Raw genomic sequence first — 19,460 nt, forward strand, 5'->3', positions numbered from 1 at the left:
GTGCTAACAATGACAAAAGGGCTGACAGAGCTAATCAGCGTTAGCCAGTGGGGAACCAGTGGATGGGCTGTAAGCTTCCAGTCGAATTAGCGCAGTGCAAAGTGGCAGCAATGAGCTAGTCAGCTGGATACTTACATGCATGCACTAACATGCACACCCAACTGGACCGACCAGACCGCTATCACTCTGAACTCAGATAGTGCTACTCTGTCAGTGCTTTTGGCGCATGAGCGTGATGCCAAAAGCCACCTTCTGTCAAACTGCAACACTGCTGGACATTTCTTCCTACAGTTGGTTGATGGAAACAGAGACGAATGCAAATAGTGAGTGGATTGTAACAGATGGGTGAAGGAGCAAGAATATAAGAAACACTTAGATCCATTCAGATTTTTTATTTTATGATTTTATTTCTGTCATGAAGCTCAGAGGACTTTTTAAAAATCCAGTTGAGAGCTCGAAAAGGCTTATTTATTGAAAAATAATCTTGTACCCTTTATTTTTATCCTCTGTCCTCCTCTCCCCCCCCTTTTTTTTTTACGACAAGAAATGATTGCATTGACCGATGTTGCCTCAGACTTGGGGTTCGGTCTGATAAATTACTCTGTCCATCATTGGAGGAGGGAGTATAAGCGAAGGGAGATAACCTGGTTGTCCATCATCCTTTGTCCAAGTGCAGAGAGGAGATTGGATATTGACCCAAGGTTGCCTTCTCCAAGCCGAGATATTTGAAGACTCTGTCACGGAATGACACAATAGTCCCGCTAGTGAGTTTCTCTTCAGTCACGCACTTCTTCACGTGCATATTTTCCAACTTAAACACCTCATTTTTGGAGAGACACAGCTCCAAAAATGAAATGTAGCACATCATATCACTGATCAACCTCTTGTAGAAACTAATATCCCGTCAGAGGGTTTACGTGAAGGTTTGTTGTTATTGAGTGCTTACTCAGTTTTTGCTCGCTATATCGTTTTGGCCCTGCTTTAGCAAGACTAACAGCTGTTGCAACAACTGTAATCAAACCAAAATCCTCACTTAGAACCTGGCAGCTAATCAGGCCCACTTCTTTTCAAATCCATGCATGCCTGTCCCTCAATATCCTACATTTACTTTAAAGGGGGAAGCATTTGTGACAGCTCTACACCCATTCTGACTTGTTGTGGGTGTTCCAGTGTCTCTCCCCCCCTGCCAATCTGTGTTTGTTTCTTGTGTGGTTGTCCTTCACCTGTCCTGTCATTATAGACAGTCTCTGCACAGCGCCACCTGGCCGCGGCGGAAGTCCCTGCATGGGCAAAGACGTCTGTATTTGGGGGAGTATCCTGCACAGCTGAAGAGGAGGGGTTCCCGCTGAAGGCCGCACTCTCGCCGCACCACCGAGAAGGCCGGAAGGATGTGGTTGATCTCGGAGTCTACCACCTCGCACTGCACCTCCAACCTGAGGGGTGAAATAGAGGAGCAGAGGTCTGTATGCAACCTTAAAATAACAGTTTCCTTGGTTTAATGCCAGACAAAATGTTCTGGGGTGTTCTTAAATGAATAACTTGAAAAATAAGAGTAATAAAAGTTATTTCTATTGGGGACAAGTCACAGGAAAGTGGAATTGGCATAACCTTAAAATACATGAAAAAGGAGAGGCAGGAAGAAAGAGAAATTTCTCCACTTTCATCACGCTTCAGATGCCAATTTGAAAATAGAATGATGAAATTTAGTGGAGAAGCAAAAGGGAAAAAACTGTGAGGCAGGTATGAGAAAGATAACTTGTTTCAAGGACAGAACTGAGCTAGGAGGAGGAGTAACAGAACAGAAACAAAAGGAGAACAGCACTGTAAACCGGGACAGGACGGTAAAGAAGTAAACACAAAAGATACTTGGAGGATGAAACAAGAGCAAAGAAGAAGAACTGCAGCTGAAAGCAGTCGGTACAGGGGAAGTTTGGAGGAGAGACTCAAGCACCAGCAGGCTTTCGGTGTCTGAGCTCCAGAAAAGTTTCTGGTTGTGCTGCCTGGAGGTGGTACAATAGACAAAATAAAACCTGAGAGATTCAGCCTCACCTGTTCACAGTGTCAGCGAATACAAGAAAAGTTATCTGCCTGGGCAGTGCAATAATACACGGTAGGTTTAGTTGCTACAACTTTATACCGAAGAAGTGTTACCACCATTTTTTTTTTTTTTTAACCTGTCCTGTTCGGCAGCTTAGGCAAGCAGTATGAAGGTACAAAACCATTTGAGGTGATTTTTGTGCTCAAAGATGAAAAAATATTTCAAATTGCTTGTTTGTTTCCAAATCCACTTTATACTATTTAGACATAATTGACAGTGTTTTGGCTGCAGATTGTCTTCTTTGGGAAGAGACAGTAAGTACATTTCTATGTAGGGAAAGTTGTGATGGGACATCACATCATCATCATTATTTTGTGGACACGACAGAACTCCAAAGACTGCCTGGGGAATTAACAAAAAGTATGAAAACATGACATGGATTCCTACAAGAAATCACATCTCACCATGCCTCAAAAAGGTCTCTTAGGGTAAATTAAAGAAGTGGTGTATCTGGGTAAAGAAAGGTTGCTTGTTGGGACTGAACTTTGCATTAAAGGAAGTATTTCACTGCTGAGAAGATAGTCTTTTGTAAAACTAGGCTGTAAAGCTGCAAATACCTTTGGAACTTGAGCTACATGATTAGAGAAAACAGAAAAAGGAAACTTTTGCTCAAGAGGTGGAAAACCTACAAACACCAGAATACACAGCGCTGCACTGGACCAATAGATGCTTCCCTTGGTGTGTGATGTAATGTGAGTTGGTTTTGGCAGTCTCGTCTGAAAGCAATATGACACCCGGCTGGTAACAAATGATCTTGTATCTCAGATAAACAATAAGCTAAAATATGTTTCTGAAAACATTTGAGGTGAGAAATAGGAACTCAGTACCAGAATCTTGGTTTAGATTTGATCAGCCATGTCTAGTTATATTGTTTGATCTCTGTTTTATCAGCTTCCACCTTTTTTAACACATGGTGCCCACTTCCTGTGCAGTGCACTAAAATATGTTTCTGAGAACATTTTAGACAAGAAATAGGCAATACATTGGGAGAGAGGGGGTTGGCTCTCTCTCTCTCTCTCTCTGATTTTATACTCTCTGTTGTTGTAGTCCCAGCAACATCCCAAAAGCCAGTGTAAATCTGCTGGATGACACGAAATGCCCATTTGCTGGCAAATGAGCAGCCGGATTTAAGCGCTGCTCAGATGGAGATGAAAAGTTCAACATGGTTTATTTACACGTACTCTTCACATTGCCAAATAAAAAGCTGGTTTAAAATCAACAAAGTATCCCTTTATGTTTGGTTGACTGATGGTGAGTGTGTAGATATGTAACTCAGATGGACTTTAGGCTGGCTTACCCGCGCAGTGCCTCCTTATTGTTGATGAATCTGAAGTGAGCGGGCTCGCAGATGAAACCATCTGAATAGCACGCCTCCACACAGGACTGGCCTTCTTGAGATACAAGTAGCCTGAGGGAGCTGAGAGGAGGCCAGGCAGGGGGAGCCGTTACATTGGATGCCCAGCCGAGGGCTGTGGAATTGGGCAGGGGCACAAACAGAGGTCCTGAAACCCTGCCACCACCAGCAGCCCCTTGTCTGGAGAGGTTGGCTGGGATGAAGTTCGGCTCTGGGGCACAGAAGTCCTGGAGGTGAAAGAAATGAGGACATTAGTTTCTGTAATCATGTGGTATACTGTTGGAGCAATACTTAGAGTAAGAATACGTCTTTTAATAAGTTTAAAGGCAAAAATGATGCAGTCTGGTAAGTGTATTTAAGGACAGGTTCACATTATTTGAAATCTGCCATGGAACCTTTTTTACATGCCATTATGCACACTGAAACAGTTCTTTCTTGTAGTAATCATTCTTCTTGTTCATACTGGCTTAATGCAAGTGATGGTGGATAAATCCAATGTCGTCTTTCTGTGCAAAAATGCATTTCAAGGTTTATAATGAGGCTTCAGCAGTCAGTTTGTCAAATCAAGTTGAGATCTTCTAAATTGAGTCTTTTTAACACTAAATCCCAATTTGGTTCTCTTAGAGAGCGTTTCTTTGCTTAGCCAAGGCAGAGAGAAGACATGCACTTGACATGACTAACCTAGACCTCTGAAACTTCATGTTAGCTGCATGATTCTGTAGTTTTGGAAATATATCAGGTCATATATAATCACTATACATACCATAATATTATAATGGTTGCACTTGAAGATTTGACTATCATAGAAGACTGGGCTATTGGCTTTGGCAAAGGTCTATGCTCTTTGACTGCCCGCAAAGTAATTACCCCTTTGAAACCTGGATAGACATCATTTTGCTCACTCTGAGTTCAGATGCCTTTCACGTGTATTTAAACCTCTGAACGCTGAGCAAACGAATTTGCTTTCTTTTGAAACCATGGGGGGAGGCAATGAGCAGTTTGTTAAAGAAATGTCCCGCAATTCTCTAGAAATTAGTAATTACTTTTTAAAAAGCTAGAGAAAATGCCTAAAGCTAAACTATTTTTATAATTAACATAATTATACATTAAAAAAGTATTTTATGGAATTATTATAATTTTTTAAGCACTTTTAGGTAATTTCTTTAGGTGATTTTTTTTGGTACTTTTTACCAATTTCCAGCTAACTTTGGTGTCAATTTTTCATAAGTTGCTCATTGTCTTCTAAGCCAAATATGCCCAGGTTTTAAAGGGTTTATGTATATGCGCTTACAAATATGTTTTCTTTAATGCAGTAGAATAAATGAAATAAAAATACCCGAGAATTAAAAGATTGCAGTGTTCTCTTTGTTAAATATTGATTAACTGGTAAACAGAAATCTCTTAAATTTCTTCTGTTTCTCGTCCAACTGTGTAAAATCTGCAGAGATTTCTGCATCCCATCTAGCTGCCAGTCAGGAGCACACAAAGGTTTTTGAGAGACGGACACTGTCTGCAGAGACTCTGCAGTTTGTCTGACATCTAGTGTGGGATTATTAAAAAAAAAAAAAAGAAAAACCCTTTCTTTCATCCTGGCCCTCCATCATCATCGTGCCCACACCTCTGCTCTTTCTCCTCACTCATCCCTCCTCATTAGTGTCAGGAGACCTTCTGCTTCAGAGCTGGAGGGCAGATATGTGGTTTGTAATGAGAGTTAGCGTGTAGATTAATCACAAGTCTACATACGTGGAGTGCAGAGACACACACACACTCACACAGGCAGAGATACACGATGTTCTGGGTGTTGAATGCACACAGTGATGAAATATTAAGCAGAGTTGGGAGCTGGAGAGCTGGTGAAAAGCCTGTACAGCGACTAAAAGAGAGAATCTCTGCATGTGTGTGTTTTGTTCAGCGCTCTGTGTACATTTGTCTCAATGTGGACCGAAGCTCACCTGATGCTGGATGTAGGCATGTACTCTCTCCAGCATCCCCTCGCAGGTGTACTCATAAGGCAGATATGGCTCAACCTGAAAAATGACAAACACACAGCCCACACACCACTATTACTTCCATAATTTGGGCATATCAAAATGCACTTTTTGTCACCATCTCTTCATTGTTCACACTAATTGCAATAAACTGTCTCTTCTCCTCATTCATTTCAGCAGATGAATGTTTCTATTGTCAGATTCCCGTGAGGCCTAATCACAGTGTGTCACTGCTTGGAAACTCATTAGGCTTTATTTGCACAGCAGTAGATCATCTCTTGCTGTGATGTGCCTGTTTTATAGCTAAACCCCACTTCTGATAGGTCTAATTAGAGATGAGCTGAAAACACTATATATATGTAGGTAATATATTATTTTGTGTTTAATACCGCTTATGCCATATGTTAAATACACAGTAACAAATTGCAAACCTGGATGAATGTAAAATGGCTGCAAACTGCAGTGTATGGATTAATGCAAATTGAATTAGCTGATGAAAAAAGACTTGCTGAATATTGTTGTCATCCTAATTGTAAATTAGCCACACTCTATAAAAATGTCAATTAAATCTCCATGATTGATCTAAAATAAGTTGTTACAAAGGTGTAACACATTGAAAGATTCTTTCACAGCATGTAAAAGGCTAACAGCAGATATTGAAGTAGCTTGTGCCCTAATGCAAAAGACCTGCCTTTGTAAATGATACACGACTCACTAAATTGCATTTCCAATCTGAAATCAAAGCAGTCTGATGTTCAACCATGTGTGAAATCAGGCTTGGCCCATTTCAAGTGGAAATCACTGAGAAGCAAGTGTGCAGGAATGATGCAATTTCAAAAAGTTACGCACACTGCAAATCTGATCAAAGGCTCACGTTAATCTACTCTGTAAGCCAGAAAGCAAAAAAGTAAACATGTGAACAGGAGGGATGGACATGCAAGCTCAAACAATCTACAGTAACAGAGTTCCTCCGTTTGTTTGTCACTTTTCTCTTCACTTAGCCAGGCGAGGTGACTCAGAGCAGTGGTCCCTAACCTTTTTCCAAATGAGACTCCTTTTCCATCATTGATGAAACTGATGACCCCTGACTACGGGGCATATTTTTTGGATATGTAATAACATATTTAGTGCATAACAATATGCAATATGCATACGTTTTGAGCAGCTAATTTCCAGTGAAAATTGTATCAGAGATGAGTTTTCCTGATTATTTTAAGAATGTTTTATATGATTATCTGAATATTTAACAATCATACATACATATTTAAGCTTCTTTTTGGACAATTTTAGTCTTTTCCTCTCCTTGGCACTTTGCCATTTTTCTTTTAGCTCTTTGGTTGTTATTGCAGTGGAAATACTTTTCTAATGCAGGACGGCTGTTTTGCAGAGAGGGAAGGCTCTGTGGGTATAGATTGTGTTCAGGTCTTCGCTCTGCCCTTATCCTGTGTGATTTTTTAAGTTTATAGCTTGAATAATAATCTAAACTTTAAAAATAACAATTTCATATTCCTTTTCATCACCGTAATGAATGAAATAATGAGATACTGGCTTACTGCATATAAGTATAGAATTTCTTACACTCCTTAGAATCAAAGTTCCTGACGCCCTCTGAACTTTGGCAACCACCAATGCGAGTCTGGACCCCCAACTGGGAACCAGTGACTTTGAGGATGTTCTCATTTACAACAGCAGCCTAGAGCACATTTTTGCTTTTAGTTTTAAATACACACAGTTGACAGAGTGTAAGCCATGAACACATTCCACAAACCAAAAAAATCTCTTTTTACATGTGCTTTTCGTTTGTAATTAATGCAAATATCAGTTTAATCAACAACAGCATTAATATTTAACCATAATTTGGCCAAAGATTTTGCAATGGTCTGCCACTTCAAACATCAGGTCAGAGGGATGGGGAGATAGAGACTGAAAGAATGAAAGGAGGAAAACAGGGAGAAAAAGGAATAACCAAGGATGAGAAAACGAAAAAAGAAAGAAAGAAGACAAATAAAGAGATGGAGAAAGGATTTATTGGAACATGAGGACTTGTCAGCTAGCCTGAGATTGCTTTGTCCTGCATGACTGAACATGAGCTTTTGCCCCCCCCCCCCACGCACACACACACACACGCGCACGCACACACACACACAAACACACAGTGTGTATGCATGTATGTTTGAGTGTGTGTCTTGAAGTCAGTGCGTAACATGTTGCTGAGGCTCTATGTGCTGATGTGCCTGATCTGTGAAACTTCAATGTCTCTCCAGTTGTGCTTATGTGTTTATGTTAGGATAAATGCAAAGAACAGAATATCATCTGGTTGTGTTTGTGTGTGTGTGTGTGTGTGTGTGTGTGTGTGTGTGTGTCTGTCTGTCTAAATGTGTGTGCCGGGGTGTTGTGCTTCCAGTGAAGGGTGAAGGGGTCCATCAGCTCTCTCTCAGTGGTCTGACAGTGCAGATGCAGACAGAGCAGTCAGCCCAGGCTGCTGAACTGTAGCTTGTCTGACAACACAGACAAGAGGTAGAGATGAGAGCAGACACATACACACCCACACACATACACACACTCTCTCTCACACACCCATCACTACAGATATCACCTTTTCTCTAATCTCCATGCGTGCTGCCTCTAATCTGCAAAAGGCACAAACTATTACAGAGCATTTAACGGATCACGCCGACAGCTGTCTTCCTACTGCACATGATCCCTCGGTGCCCTTCATGCAGTCGAAATTGATGCTTTGTCAGAGAGTTACTGCAGATTTTTCTTTTGAATAGAATATGGAATAAGCTAGATGGCTGAAATGGAAAGAAATGATCCCAAAGCCATGTTATTAAGACACATGTTATGTCATTCTGTATCAGGATATCTCGAGCTGTAAACATCGCCTTGTCATAACTGAAAATAACTAAAACACCTAGTGGACATGTATTTGACGCACTTGAGATGTGAACTTTTGTAAACATACTTATCTTAAGATATAAAGAGTTTATGCTGGGTGTGAAATGTGCCAACCAGGCAAGTCCTCCATTTTAATGAGAACAGAAAGCTTTAGAGACCATGCAGACATTTAGTCGATCTGGGCTTTAGACTCCCTCTCAATCTTTCTGTTTCTTTGTCTTTATGTTCATCTCTCTCTTTTTCCATTCTTTTCCCATTTACTCCCCCTTTGTCGTGCTTTCCAGAAAGATTCAATCTCCCCGGGTGACTCCTTAATTAACCTCTCTCCCACTCTTGGCAGTCCCTACCATCCTCATATTCTCCATCGGCCCACACTTCCTGTGTGGAAAAGTTCAACACTCTGTAATATCAGACTGCTGCCTACATGCTGGCAAAGTCGCCACTGTGGCAAAGCCACTGTGCTGTTTGTCAAAGTTTTTAAATGCTTTATCAAGCTCATGCGCCAACAAGAGGTCCACTACTGTAACTTCATCATAGCTCTGCTACACACCAGTAAACAGAACAAGGACATCTGTAAATCTAGCCGCACTGAGCAAAATAATAGAGTGGTTTTTTTTATTATCAGGACTCTGAATTGCTCTTTTATTTTAAAATATATTTTATCTTCATATTTCATGCCATGCAGATTCATATCAGGGGACTGATTGATAAGATCCCAGCCCTGCAGTCATATTCAAGTCAACAAGGATGATTTCATGAGGTATCAGTGCAGAACATCGCTTCATATTTATAATGTAGATGACTGATTTCACTCAAGGAGAAGCTGAATGGATAGAAGAGACTTTTTACTTTCAATTTAACATCATTGCCTGACAGCTTAGGTGAATCTGAGAGACCTGGAAGTACCGGCATACAATGCACATGTCTTGATTTCTATCATGTGAATTACAGCACACTGTGAAGTACCTTGGTCCTCATGATTTCCCTGATGGCAGAGTCAAACTCCAGGGAGTTGTTATAGTCCACTGTCATGACGTGCGGTCTGCCGATGTACTGCTCTGCATATGGGTGTTGGGAGGACACCTACAGAAAACACATGGAGAGCATACAGCAAGAGCTCAGTGTGCTGAGAGAAATGTCTTTGGGGAGTTAGGTCATCTTGCTTATCTTAGAAGCTGGGGGTAGGCGGTATAATTTATTTTTTACTTTTTGCCTACCTCAGCTTTAACCTTTTGGTGCTGTTAACCTTAGGATGCTGTTATTAATTGTAAAGTCTCTTTTATTTGGGGGTATTTGAGTGTAATAAAGGTTAATCTCATTCATCAGTGGAAAAATAAAAATACTTTCTGTGAGTCTCTACTTTCATACATTCAGAGCAGAGCCAGTGTATCTGCCATTCATAGCATTCTGATGATGTTCTCCTTAGGTCTCTAAAGAATGCACCAGGCCAGAAGAACGTATTGCAAGGATTTCTCCTAAGTTGTGTGTTCAGAGACATTAATAGTAACAGTGATGGTGTTGTACCAGGAACACCATGTTCTAGCCTCTTATAAAGCACTAACATGCTCTCTTTGCACCTCCAGTCTGTGCCAGCTCTTTTAAAAGATCTTCTGATAAAGAAAGTTACTTGACAATTTGGCTGGTGGTGAAAACTGCATTTGCCAAAATATTCTCATCAGTGACTAATGGTGGGGGAGTAATGGACTTAATGAGCTTACCTCTCTAGAAGTGGGCTTGCCTCTGAAAAACTCATGATTGAGTGAGCTGTGAGGCGGCTGGAACTTGGGCTGCAGAAAGATGCAGCCATTGGCTATCGCTTCCAGAGGGGCTGGGCCTTCGTACGGGAAACCAAAGCCAATAAAGAGCTATAAAAACAATCGGGAGTGTTATTTTGCAATCGTGGTTGCAAGCTTAAACATGTTTTTTTATTAAGTATTGCAGTATAGGTGTGTATACCAAAATCAGTTTCTAGACAAATGTGAGTATACTGTAAAATTGAAGCTACAGACAAAGTGTCTGTGTGCACTCAGAATGTGAATTCAAGAGATAAAGTATGTATGTAGGTAATATTTTCTCCACAGTCTTGCCTTGGCCTTGCGCAGCAGTTGCTGCAGCTCATGCTGCGGCAGCAGGCCATGGTTCTTCACGAAGGCCGGGACCTCTGGAGGTCTCTGGGTCTCATAGTACACTGTGCCGTGGACCTCCATGTACCTGTGGAGAATCTGCAGAAAGCCTTCCTTACCCTGCTGGGAGAGGAGGGGAAAAAGATGGGTTGGTGAAATGGAGGGTGAAGGGTGAAGACAGGAGGGTGTATGGAAAAAAGAGTGTCAGAATAAAACAGCAGAGAGAGGAATATGATTAAAGAATCTGTGTCCATGTACAGGGTGCTGTATTTGTTTTGGGTCTGATCTTTGTGTGAGCTGTCTTCTGTCTGTGTGCATAGCTGTCAGACTTTGATGTCAGTGTGTTTGTACAGTACAATGTATCCATGTTTGTCTCAAAATGTAAGACTGCATGCATGGTGAATACATCTAAAAAAAGATACACCCATTGCATATGAGCACAAGTTGTGCTTGCACTTGGCTTTTCAGGTGATTTTCATAAAAATTCTCCACACAAAAATACAACGGTAAACAGCAAAAAACCTAAATGCCTACTTGTCCTTTCTTTACATGAAAAACAACAAAATTGGGCAATCGCAGCAAACATCTTTTCTCTCACCTCCTACTCTTCACGGTTACTGGCTTCACGGCATTTAAGTGTAGCCAAACTCATTGTTGTTCTTATTGGCATTTCTCTTTTTCAGACAAGAACAGTTATATGATTTCCAATTCCTAATTCAACCGACAATAGACAATGCTTCAAATAAAGATGCAAAGAGGTTACAAATTCTAAAATTTGGATGTTTTACACACATCTTCAACACGCCAGCACTGAAGGTCTGTACAATCAGCAGAGTTTCAAGGTGGGCATGTAAAATTAGTATCACTAATTCAATATCTGACATATGTCTCCTTCTGTTCCCGAGTTATGATGTTGAATAATGTCCAGAAAAGTGACCATTTGTATATGAATTACTGACCCCATTTTATGTTGAATTCTTAAAGAAAATGGTCCATGGTGAACGAAGAATCCAAAAGAGGCAAACATTCTTCATCAACTGAAGTCACTGAGAGCTGTATTTGACAACTGCAAAACTATGTCAAAACATTTGTTTATAAACTCTCACACAACTAGTTCAGTATAATCCAAGTCTCATTTAGGTTTCGTAAGCCTAAGATACCTGAGCACAGGCGTGTATGAGCTGTGCTAGAGCAGAGTTCAAACGCATGCATGTGCCCAGCCACACTACTTGGTCGTGCATGAGACTGTTTGTACTGATATGTTTTAAATCATAATGTTTGAGCAAAAATGCATGTTTGGGAAGTACCAAGCATACGACTGGATAAATGAAACTTGGATTGTACTGCTCGGGTTGTGTGAGAGTTTGTAAACAAATGTTTTGATATGGTTTTGCTGCGAAACGCAAGCCCTGTTTACTTCAATTCAAGAAGAATGTTTTCCTTTACTGGATTCTGTCTTCAGTGTGGATGCATGTGAGTAAAGCAACATTTTCTTCACAAATATGCCGCTCATCTGTGTTACTCATCAAGTGACACATTGCTTTGTGGTTTTTCACGTAAATTTAGTTAAGCATTGACAATTTTGGCTAATGGATCATACTGGATAACTTTTTTCTTTCTTTCTGATACCTGATCCAGTGATTTTGGCTAGTACCAGATCAACACATTCGATGCTAAAATTGACCCTGAGGTGCAGAATCTGCTTTAAAAGCCTTGGTATTAAAAGTAACAGAATATTATTGTGAAAACCACAGGCTATTCACCAAAAGAAATGGAAACACCACTGAACTCAAAGCAGCGCTCAGCGAATAGGTATCTCCTTTACAAAATGATCGTGCTAGGGTTTGTGTGGGAGTTAAGGCTGCGATAGTGGCATTACTTGCAATTACTCATAGCTTTGCATTCATCTCTGCTTATTTTTCTAGAGTAAAACATGAAACGATTTGAAAGGACAGAGCCAGAGAAGCACACAGTCAAAGTCAGGGTTGAGCATGATGATTTGGGAGAACAAAATGCATCAGCTAACATCCAAACTGAATCATATGAATGGAGCATAACCCTGGGCTAGAGTATTGACTCTGCTGTCTGGTCTGGAGCAGCTTACTGTATCTCTGTACCGCGGTGTGGCCCCCTGCAGCCGTAATTGGAGGCTGTGGCGATCGATAGCTTCCTCTGTGAGGATTTTCCCAGCCAATTAGGAGATTAGCTCAAGCGCTAAGTGCAGCAGACAACATGAATTAGCAGAAGGAGAAACACGGGTGTGGAAGAGTGCAGATTCCACAACCTGCTCTTGCAGCTATCTCTCTCTGTCTCTCTAAGCTAACTCTCTCAACATGTACAGGATTAGGACCAGTAATAAGTATGCTCTGCTGTGCTGGTTTTTATCCCTCACCTGATTTCTTGTAATGTAGATTTAAATCAATTTTTTGCAGGGCATTTACATCTTAAATTCCATTTGCACGGCATGTAGTAAAGATACAATGTCAAAAAGGAAGTATATTTGCTGAGCCTCACCCTCCTTACTGTTGGCAAGCCACTCAAGCTTTCCTTTTCTGCAGCTTGACCACACAAGATTTTTGCCAACTTAGAAAATAATGAGTCCTTGTTATCAGACAACGGTACACAAAAGCAAGATTCTCATGCATAGCTGACAACGCACAAAATGATAAAATAATAGCTATAAATAAGGTGGGAGCTATTTGAGAAGACTACCACCATCAGAAGGGCTGCACTGGCTGCTCTGAGAAATTAAGTCGCAAAAAAGAAAAAACAAATTCCCTCAAGTGACTGGCAGCATTACAAAAGAGAAAAAAAAGATAGTCACTGTATACATTGAAGTGATGGGTGTCCCGATGAATACTTTGCATTTGAGTGCACTTGTGACTGGTAACTTCTCATTAATAGCTTTTCTGGATCCTACCAATAACTGTGTTTGTTTAATTGCATGTGTGTGTAGTTTGAACTGTGAACAGCTCAGAGTAACTTGTGCTGCATGTATGTATGTGAGATGGCCTTGAAGTAACAGCTCTCCAAAAAGTAAAAAAAACAAACAAACAGTTTTTCCTCTTTCCTATAGTGCTATTTATATAGAATGTTTTGATGTGAGTTGCGGAGCGTTGAGGATATCGGCTGTTGAGATGTCTGCCTTTTCTCCAATATAATGGAACTAGATGACACTCGCCTTGTGGTGCTCAAAGGCCTAAAAGAAAATACATTTCAAAAACTAAACATTAATGTCTCTTTCCACAACACCATGACATGGTTACTCAAGATAATCCACAGACTTTGTTGTGAGCAGTTTCAGGTAGGAACTTTTTTCTCTCCAACCCCTAAATGTATGCCTGCACAGAAGGAAGCGTGCATCTACTCATGGATGAGAGGCTTGCGCTCGTGACAGTGCAAGATATAAACATTAATAGCTGGTGTAGTTCGGTAGAAAGAAAATAGTTTCCTTATGGGAGAGATAAGGTAATACATCTCTACAGATATCTTCAACACTCAGCAACTCGCACCAAAACAATATAGTTTAACAAGTAGTACTACAGGGAAGAGGAAAATATGTATTTTTGACTTTGGGAGAACTGTTCCTTTACAAGGGATATGGGATGAGAGCAACAGGCTCTTACCTGAAGCTAAGACGCATCCAGCCGGAATCAGCACAAAAGAAAGACATAAAGAGAGAGAGGGACAGAAAATAAATCAGGTGAAAATGTGGATTAAGAATACAACAATGAGGGAAACAAAGAAAGAAGACAAAGATTACCTATATACCTTTTCACCAAGCTATTGTACTTTTAACCCCCTCCCCCCCCCCCCCCACACACACACACACACACACTTCTGTGCTCATCTCCTTCACAAGCCACAACTATAAAGAATTCCAAGGAATTGTACAAACACACAGTGGAAAGTATTGGCAGCAAACAACATCTTTGTAGTCATTTTAACAATGGAGTCACAACATGCTGCTCGACAATATGTGGTGGAACAAGCAGGCAGCCTTTCAGAGGAAAATTGCCTGTAAGTTAAAGCTGTACAATTGTGTATATAGAGCTGCATGAAGCTGAGCTGTAATGGTGCAAACAGTGGGGGTGCGCAAAATGCTGTCATTGGATTTTTTTTTTTACACTGCAGTGTATTGTCAGGGCCATTGTGTGTGTGTGTGTGTGAGTCTGCGTGTTAGAACAGTGAAAGAGTCTCCTGCATGAGGAATTCAGAAGTAACCTGTAGTGCAATCCTCTTTCTTTGGAATTTAGAAGAAAAACCCTCCCATGTTTGTGTGTGTTTGTCAGATGTTTTTTTATGTATATGGATCCAGGTGTAAAACAAGAATGTACCTGTATGTGCACATGATCATATATGTGTGCGTTTTCATAGTTGCAAATATATACGTACAGTTTGTGTTTGTACGTACTTGTACTGGATAAACTTATAGCTCTCCATTAATTTTTGTGCATGGAAACACTGATTGATTTGTCGTCCGTACCTTCCACATGCTGGCCTCTTTGCCGTAAACCACAGCCATGTTGTTTACTTTGTTCTGCTGGATGCTCCTCTTCTCCGTCTCATTCAGCTCCTCCGAAACGAAGCCCATGAATGAGTTGTCTGGTGTGTGAGCTGATTGTGTGTGTGTGTGTGTGTGTGTGAGAAGTAAGATAGGGCAGGATAGTAGTAAACAGAGAGAAAAAAATACAGAAAGACAGAAAGAAAGGTTTATTGTTAGAGAGAAGCAGTGGAGAGAAAAAAAACAGCTCCACATCCTTGTCTGCTTTGGTTCAATGGCTAAGTCAGTGTGATTATCGGCTCCCTGAATATTATAAATAGTGATTGTCATAAAGCCAGCTGTGAGGCTGAGATGTTTTTGGCAGTTCGAGGCTGCACTAAAATGGTACTGACTTTAGAGTGGTAATAGAAGAATTTTTTTCCTTTAACTTAGCATAATGAAGATTGATTCCACGTGTAATGGCTATAGCATAATGACACCATCAACATTTAGATTGGCTCCCTGTGAGCCTTACTTTCTATATGCAATTCTGTCTGCTACTGGGTACAATCTCCTGGGGAAATGAAGGTTTGATTTATGGCACCAAGGAAGTGGGTCAACCATTGCAGAACAAAAACAGGAAGTGGATAAGAGCCTCAAAACACCATGTGCACTGCCACGGTAATTAACGTAAAATTTAAGCTGTGCACATAATTCTCAGCTCCACATGCACCAGTGCACATTACTTGGTACAGCTGCCAACTCAATCAATGACCGTAAGTAGAGTCACATGCTCTCACTCCACAAATCTATTTTATAATGCTGTAAAACAACAAACACATTTTTGTTGAAAAATTGCTGAGAAGCATACGTTTGAGGTAGTTTAGGTTGATCTGGGGGCAGCTATGTCAAAAACAAAAGAACACTAAAGGACAAAAACACCAAATGATGTGGTCAAAACATTTTTTTTTTGGTGCCTTGTAAATTTTTAGTACATGCAGTATTAAAAGTCACTTGCACCTGTGCATGTACATAGAAAAATGTATTTTGAGCTGTGGTATAGTGCTTGAATCTTCCCAGGTAGCTATTGGTAGCTAACATCAGTCACCCAAGGGGAGTAAGGTAAGTCCTTTGCAAATACTATCCTTAGTAGCATAAATGGTAGACAAAGGAAACTTGTTGCTTGGCTTTGAAAAAAACGGAAAGAGATTCGGTTGTCATTGCGACAGCAGCACCAACCATAGCAGTACTAGGAAACACTGGGGGAGGTTATATTTGAAAAGTTATCACTTTAACTTTACAGTATCAAAACCAACTACATTCATGTTTTTACTGTTTTTTTTACTGCATCTTTTCAGTCAATGCCAGTTTTTATTTTATGTTGTGTATATTTTTTTATATTGAATAACAACAAATTAGCTCCTTCTCCTCTCTCACAAGGATGAAGCAGTTGATAATGGTTGAATCAGTCAAAAGGGCTTAAGCTGATGTGAAACATGGGCATCTGCAGTATGCCCCATATTGACGGTATGATAATCTTGCTGCTGAGTGCCAACTATAACTGAAGGAGCATGGTATTGTTTAGTAGAGAATATGAAAGAAGAAGTAGTTAGGGAGTCAGTGTTTCAGTCAGGAGCGGTGAGGAGGCACACAAATACGAGGGCTTTGAAAAAAGCAGATCAGACATATTGTGTAGCATGAAACAGAAGAGAGAAAAGAAAACGTGATAAAGAACTGATACAGCCTGAAGCTGTGGTGTTGCTGAAAATAGCTGCATTAGACACATTGCTCTGAAATTAATGTGAACAAGCAGTCAGACCTGTCAAAGAAAATGAAAAAAACAGTCAAAACTAGAGACAGATCTGTGTGCGTGTGACAGTTGAGTTTTCACTCTCATCTTTCGGAGCTATAAAATAAAAATGCTTGTGCTTCACATGTTAAAAGACATGACAGTAAAAAGAATGTTTGCAAAAACTATTTATAATATGATGTGTTAATCAACCAGTTGACAGAATAAATGTTGACATTGTATGTTTTTGCAAACCATGAAATGACACATCTGAAAGTTTTATAGATAGCTGATATGTTGAAGTCAAATTTCAATTTTATGTTGTGACAACACTCTGGTTCACTCCTCCTGATGAGAAGCTCAGTTCATACACATCTATTCTGAACTATGCTGAAAGTGTGAAACATAGAAGTGAAATGAATCCAGGCTTTGCGTAGAAATGTGCAATGCCAACATTTTACTCTGGCGACTGGGATGGAGCAACAAATTAAATCGAGATTTATGTTCATGAAGTTTTATTTCTTACGGAACATGGTCATGTACTGCCTGGCGTTGAGGTTCCAGTAGCCCCAGTTGGTCCGGTAGCCGTGCAGCGTCGCATACTCCTCATGATTGTAGGCCGGCTCTGTCCCAAATGTGTCAATCACTCGGATATGACATCTGTAAGGACACAGTGACACAACTTCAAAACAAAATGTTCCTATTGTATCCCATTTACAAAGGGTCTTTTTCATGTGTGTAATCACACGTAATTAAAACTAGGGCTGGGCATATATATTATATCCATATCATAGTTATGACATTAGATCTCTTCTTAATTTTGAATGTAGTAAGTGTTGTCTTTTCCTAGTTTTAAAGGCTGCATTACAGTAAAGTGATTTTCTGATATCACCAGACTGTTCAAGCCGTTCTAATATTTGAATAAAAAAGATCGATCTACTTGTAAAGATTATCTATCTACCCACTTAATCATTATATCCCATTTACTGATAATTATTTATCAAAAATCTCAGTGTTAACATTTTGTGAAAGCACCAAAAGTCAACCCTACAATATCCTTGTAAGATTGAAATTGAGGTATATATAAAATTGTGATATTTATGTGTTTATCACCCCGCCTTAATACAGCTATTTTATACAGTGTAATTGAGGATTTGACAAGTTCTTATACACTGATGCTTCAAGATGGAGTTGGAATTGTTGACAAAATAATTAGCTAACATATGCAATAAGCAAAAATAACACGCACTTCATATGTTCTTTAATTTTCTTGCAAATACATTATAAAATGCTAAAACCATTAGTTAGTGTCTCTATACGGCTAATAAATGCTAATTTGAGTTTGGTTAAAATTAATTGTGGCCAAAATATCAACAACATGGTGCTACTTCATCATGTGTACCTTCTTATTTCTCTGTGTCTTGTGCATTGCCGTCTTCCTCTCCACAAAGTTTGTTAATATCTTGCAATTTTATTGGCAATAGTCATGTTTTTAGGTGCATCTAAGAAAATTAGAAATCTTAAATCTGCATCACAACAATATCCTTTCTTTCCTGAGCCTGGTGAAAATCTGAGCTCTGCCTCACATGCAGGATATGCATGGAGGGTTGTCCCAGGCGTTGACTGAATTACACGCTAGGTTTACGCGGATTGTGAGCACAAACTGAATGCAAGGCGCAGCACAAATCTGCCTTGCACTTTCAAGTCAGTAAATCTGGCCCTGTGTGGTATAAGTCATTCTGTTTCCAGCTCTGACAAGAGCCTTAATGACAGAACACTACTAACAGCACGGTGTTTAGTGCAGCAGCACAAAAAAAAGCCAAAGGTTTTGCCTGCAAGTTGCAAAGGGCAGTGTGAGAGGTTTGGCTTGAAAATGGCAGGAATAATAATGAAAGAAATCACTTTGAGGTTTAGAGGTTGGGTTTGTGATAGGACACTGATAGGGTTTCCGGGTGAACGCTTAGTAGCACAGCACTAAAGCACAGGGCACATAACTGAATCTCTCTCTCGCTCTCTCTCAAACACACACACACACACACACACACACACACACACACACAGAGTTCGCTTTGCCCTTGCCAGTGAGTGTGCTCTATCTGGTCAGTCTGTTAGCTCAGGGGGATTAACAAGAGCTAAAGGTGGCAGAGTCCACTTCCTCACTCTGAGACTTTTTCCTGGAAGATAACTGTGTGTGTTTTTGTGTGTCTGTTTGAATGTGTAAAAGAACAAAAGAGAAAGAGTGAGATAGTCCAGCGACATTCTTCATTAAAAAAGTCCCTTAAAGGGATAATTTGCCAATTTTCAAAGCGCTTTGTATCATCATAGTGTGGGCTGTATGTGTAAGGGAATTGTGGTAAACTTCCCTTTAACTACCACTCAGATCTCTCTGCTCATCTCTCAGCTCAAACATCCAAGCCTGTAACTCAAACTACAGATTGTACTTCCTTATTTGTGCCTGCCTGCCACCACTGACACAAGGAGTATACTAGAGGATTGAGAAAGAGACCTGCCCCTCTCTCTCACTCTGTCTCTCACAACAAAGTCAAATCAAGCTGTAAAACTAGGCTGTGCTGTTCAAATATAAACCAAGATTCTGACACTTCATTACCTAAAATGTCTTTAGAAACATATTTTAGTGCACTGTTTTTAAAACAAGAATTTGTGAACAGTAGGTGGGTGCCATACAGTTTCCTGTGTTGTAAAAACGGAGACTAAAAAATCCAGACC

General features: G+C 40.2%; 1 protein-coding gene across 1 annotated transcript in view; it reads right to left on the reverse strand.

Annotated features, from left to right (window-relative positions):
• Positions 1–981: 981 nt before the first annotated feature.
• The window catches only part of LOC121942362 (alpha-1,6-mannosylglycoprotein 6-beta-N-acetylglucosaminyltransferase B-like), a 137,913-nt gene continuing 119,434 nt past the window's right edge, over positions 982–19,460 (reverse strand). The window contains exons 10-18 of the mRNA XM_042485547.1: positions 17,260–17,393; positions 14,948–15,078; positions 14,088–14,093; positions 10,426–10,584; positions 10,057–10,203; positions 9,305–9,421; positions 5,405–5,479; positions 3,396–3,679; positions 982–1,433 (exon numbers count right to left, since the gene is read on the reverse strand). Of these exons, the coding sequence (XP_042341481.1) occupies positions 1,235–1,433; positions 3,396–3,679; positions 5,405–5,479; positions 9,305–9,421; positions 10,057–10,203; positions 10,426–10,584; positions 14,088–14,093; positions 14,948–15,078; positions 17,260–17,393 (1,252 nt within the window). The 3' untranslated portion in view covers positions 982–1,234. The remainder of the gene's footprint in view (positions 1,434–3,395; positions 3,680–5,404; positions 5,480–9,304; positions 9,422–10,056; positions 10,204–10,425; positions 10,585–14,087; positions 14,094–14,947; positions 15,079–17,259; positions 17,394–19,460) is intronic.

The sequence above is a fragment of the Plectropomus leopardus genome, chromosome 4, assembly GCF_008729295.1.
Source record: "Plectropomus leopardus isolate mb chromosome 4, YSFRI_Pleo_2.0, whole genome shotgun sequence".
In the NCBI taxonomy this organism is placed as follows: domain Eukaryota; kingdom Metazoa; phylum Chordata; class Actinopteri; order Perciformes; family Serranidae; genus Plectropomus; species Plectropomus leopardus.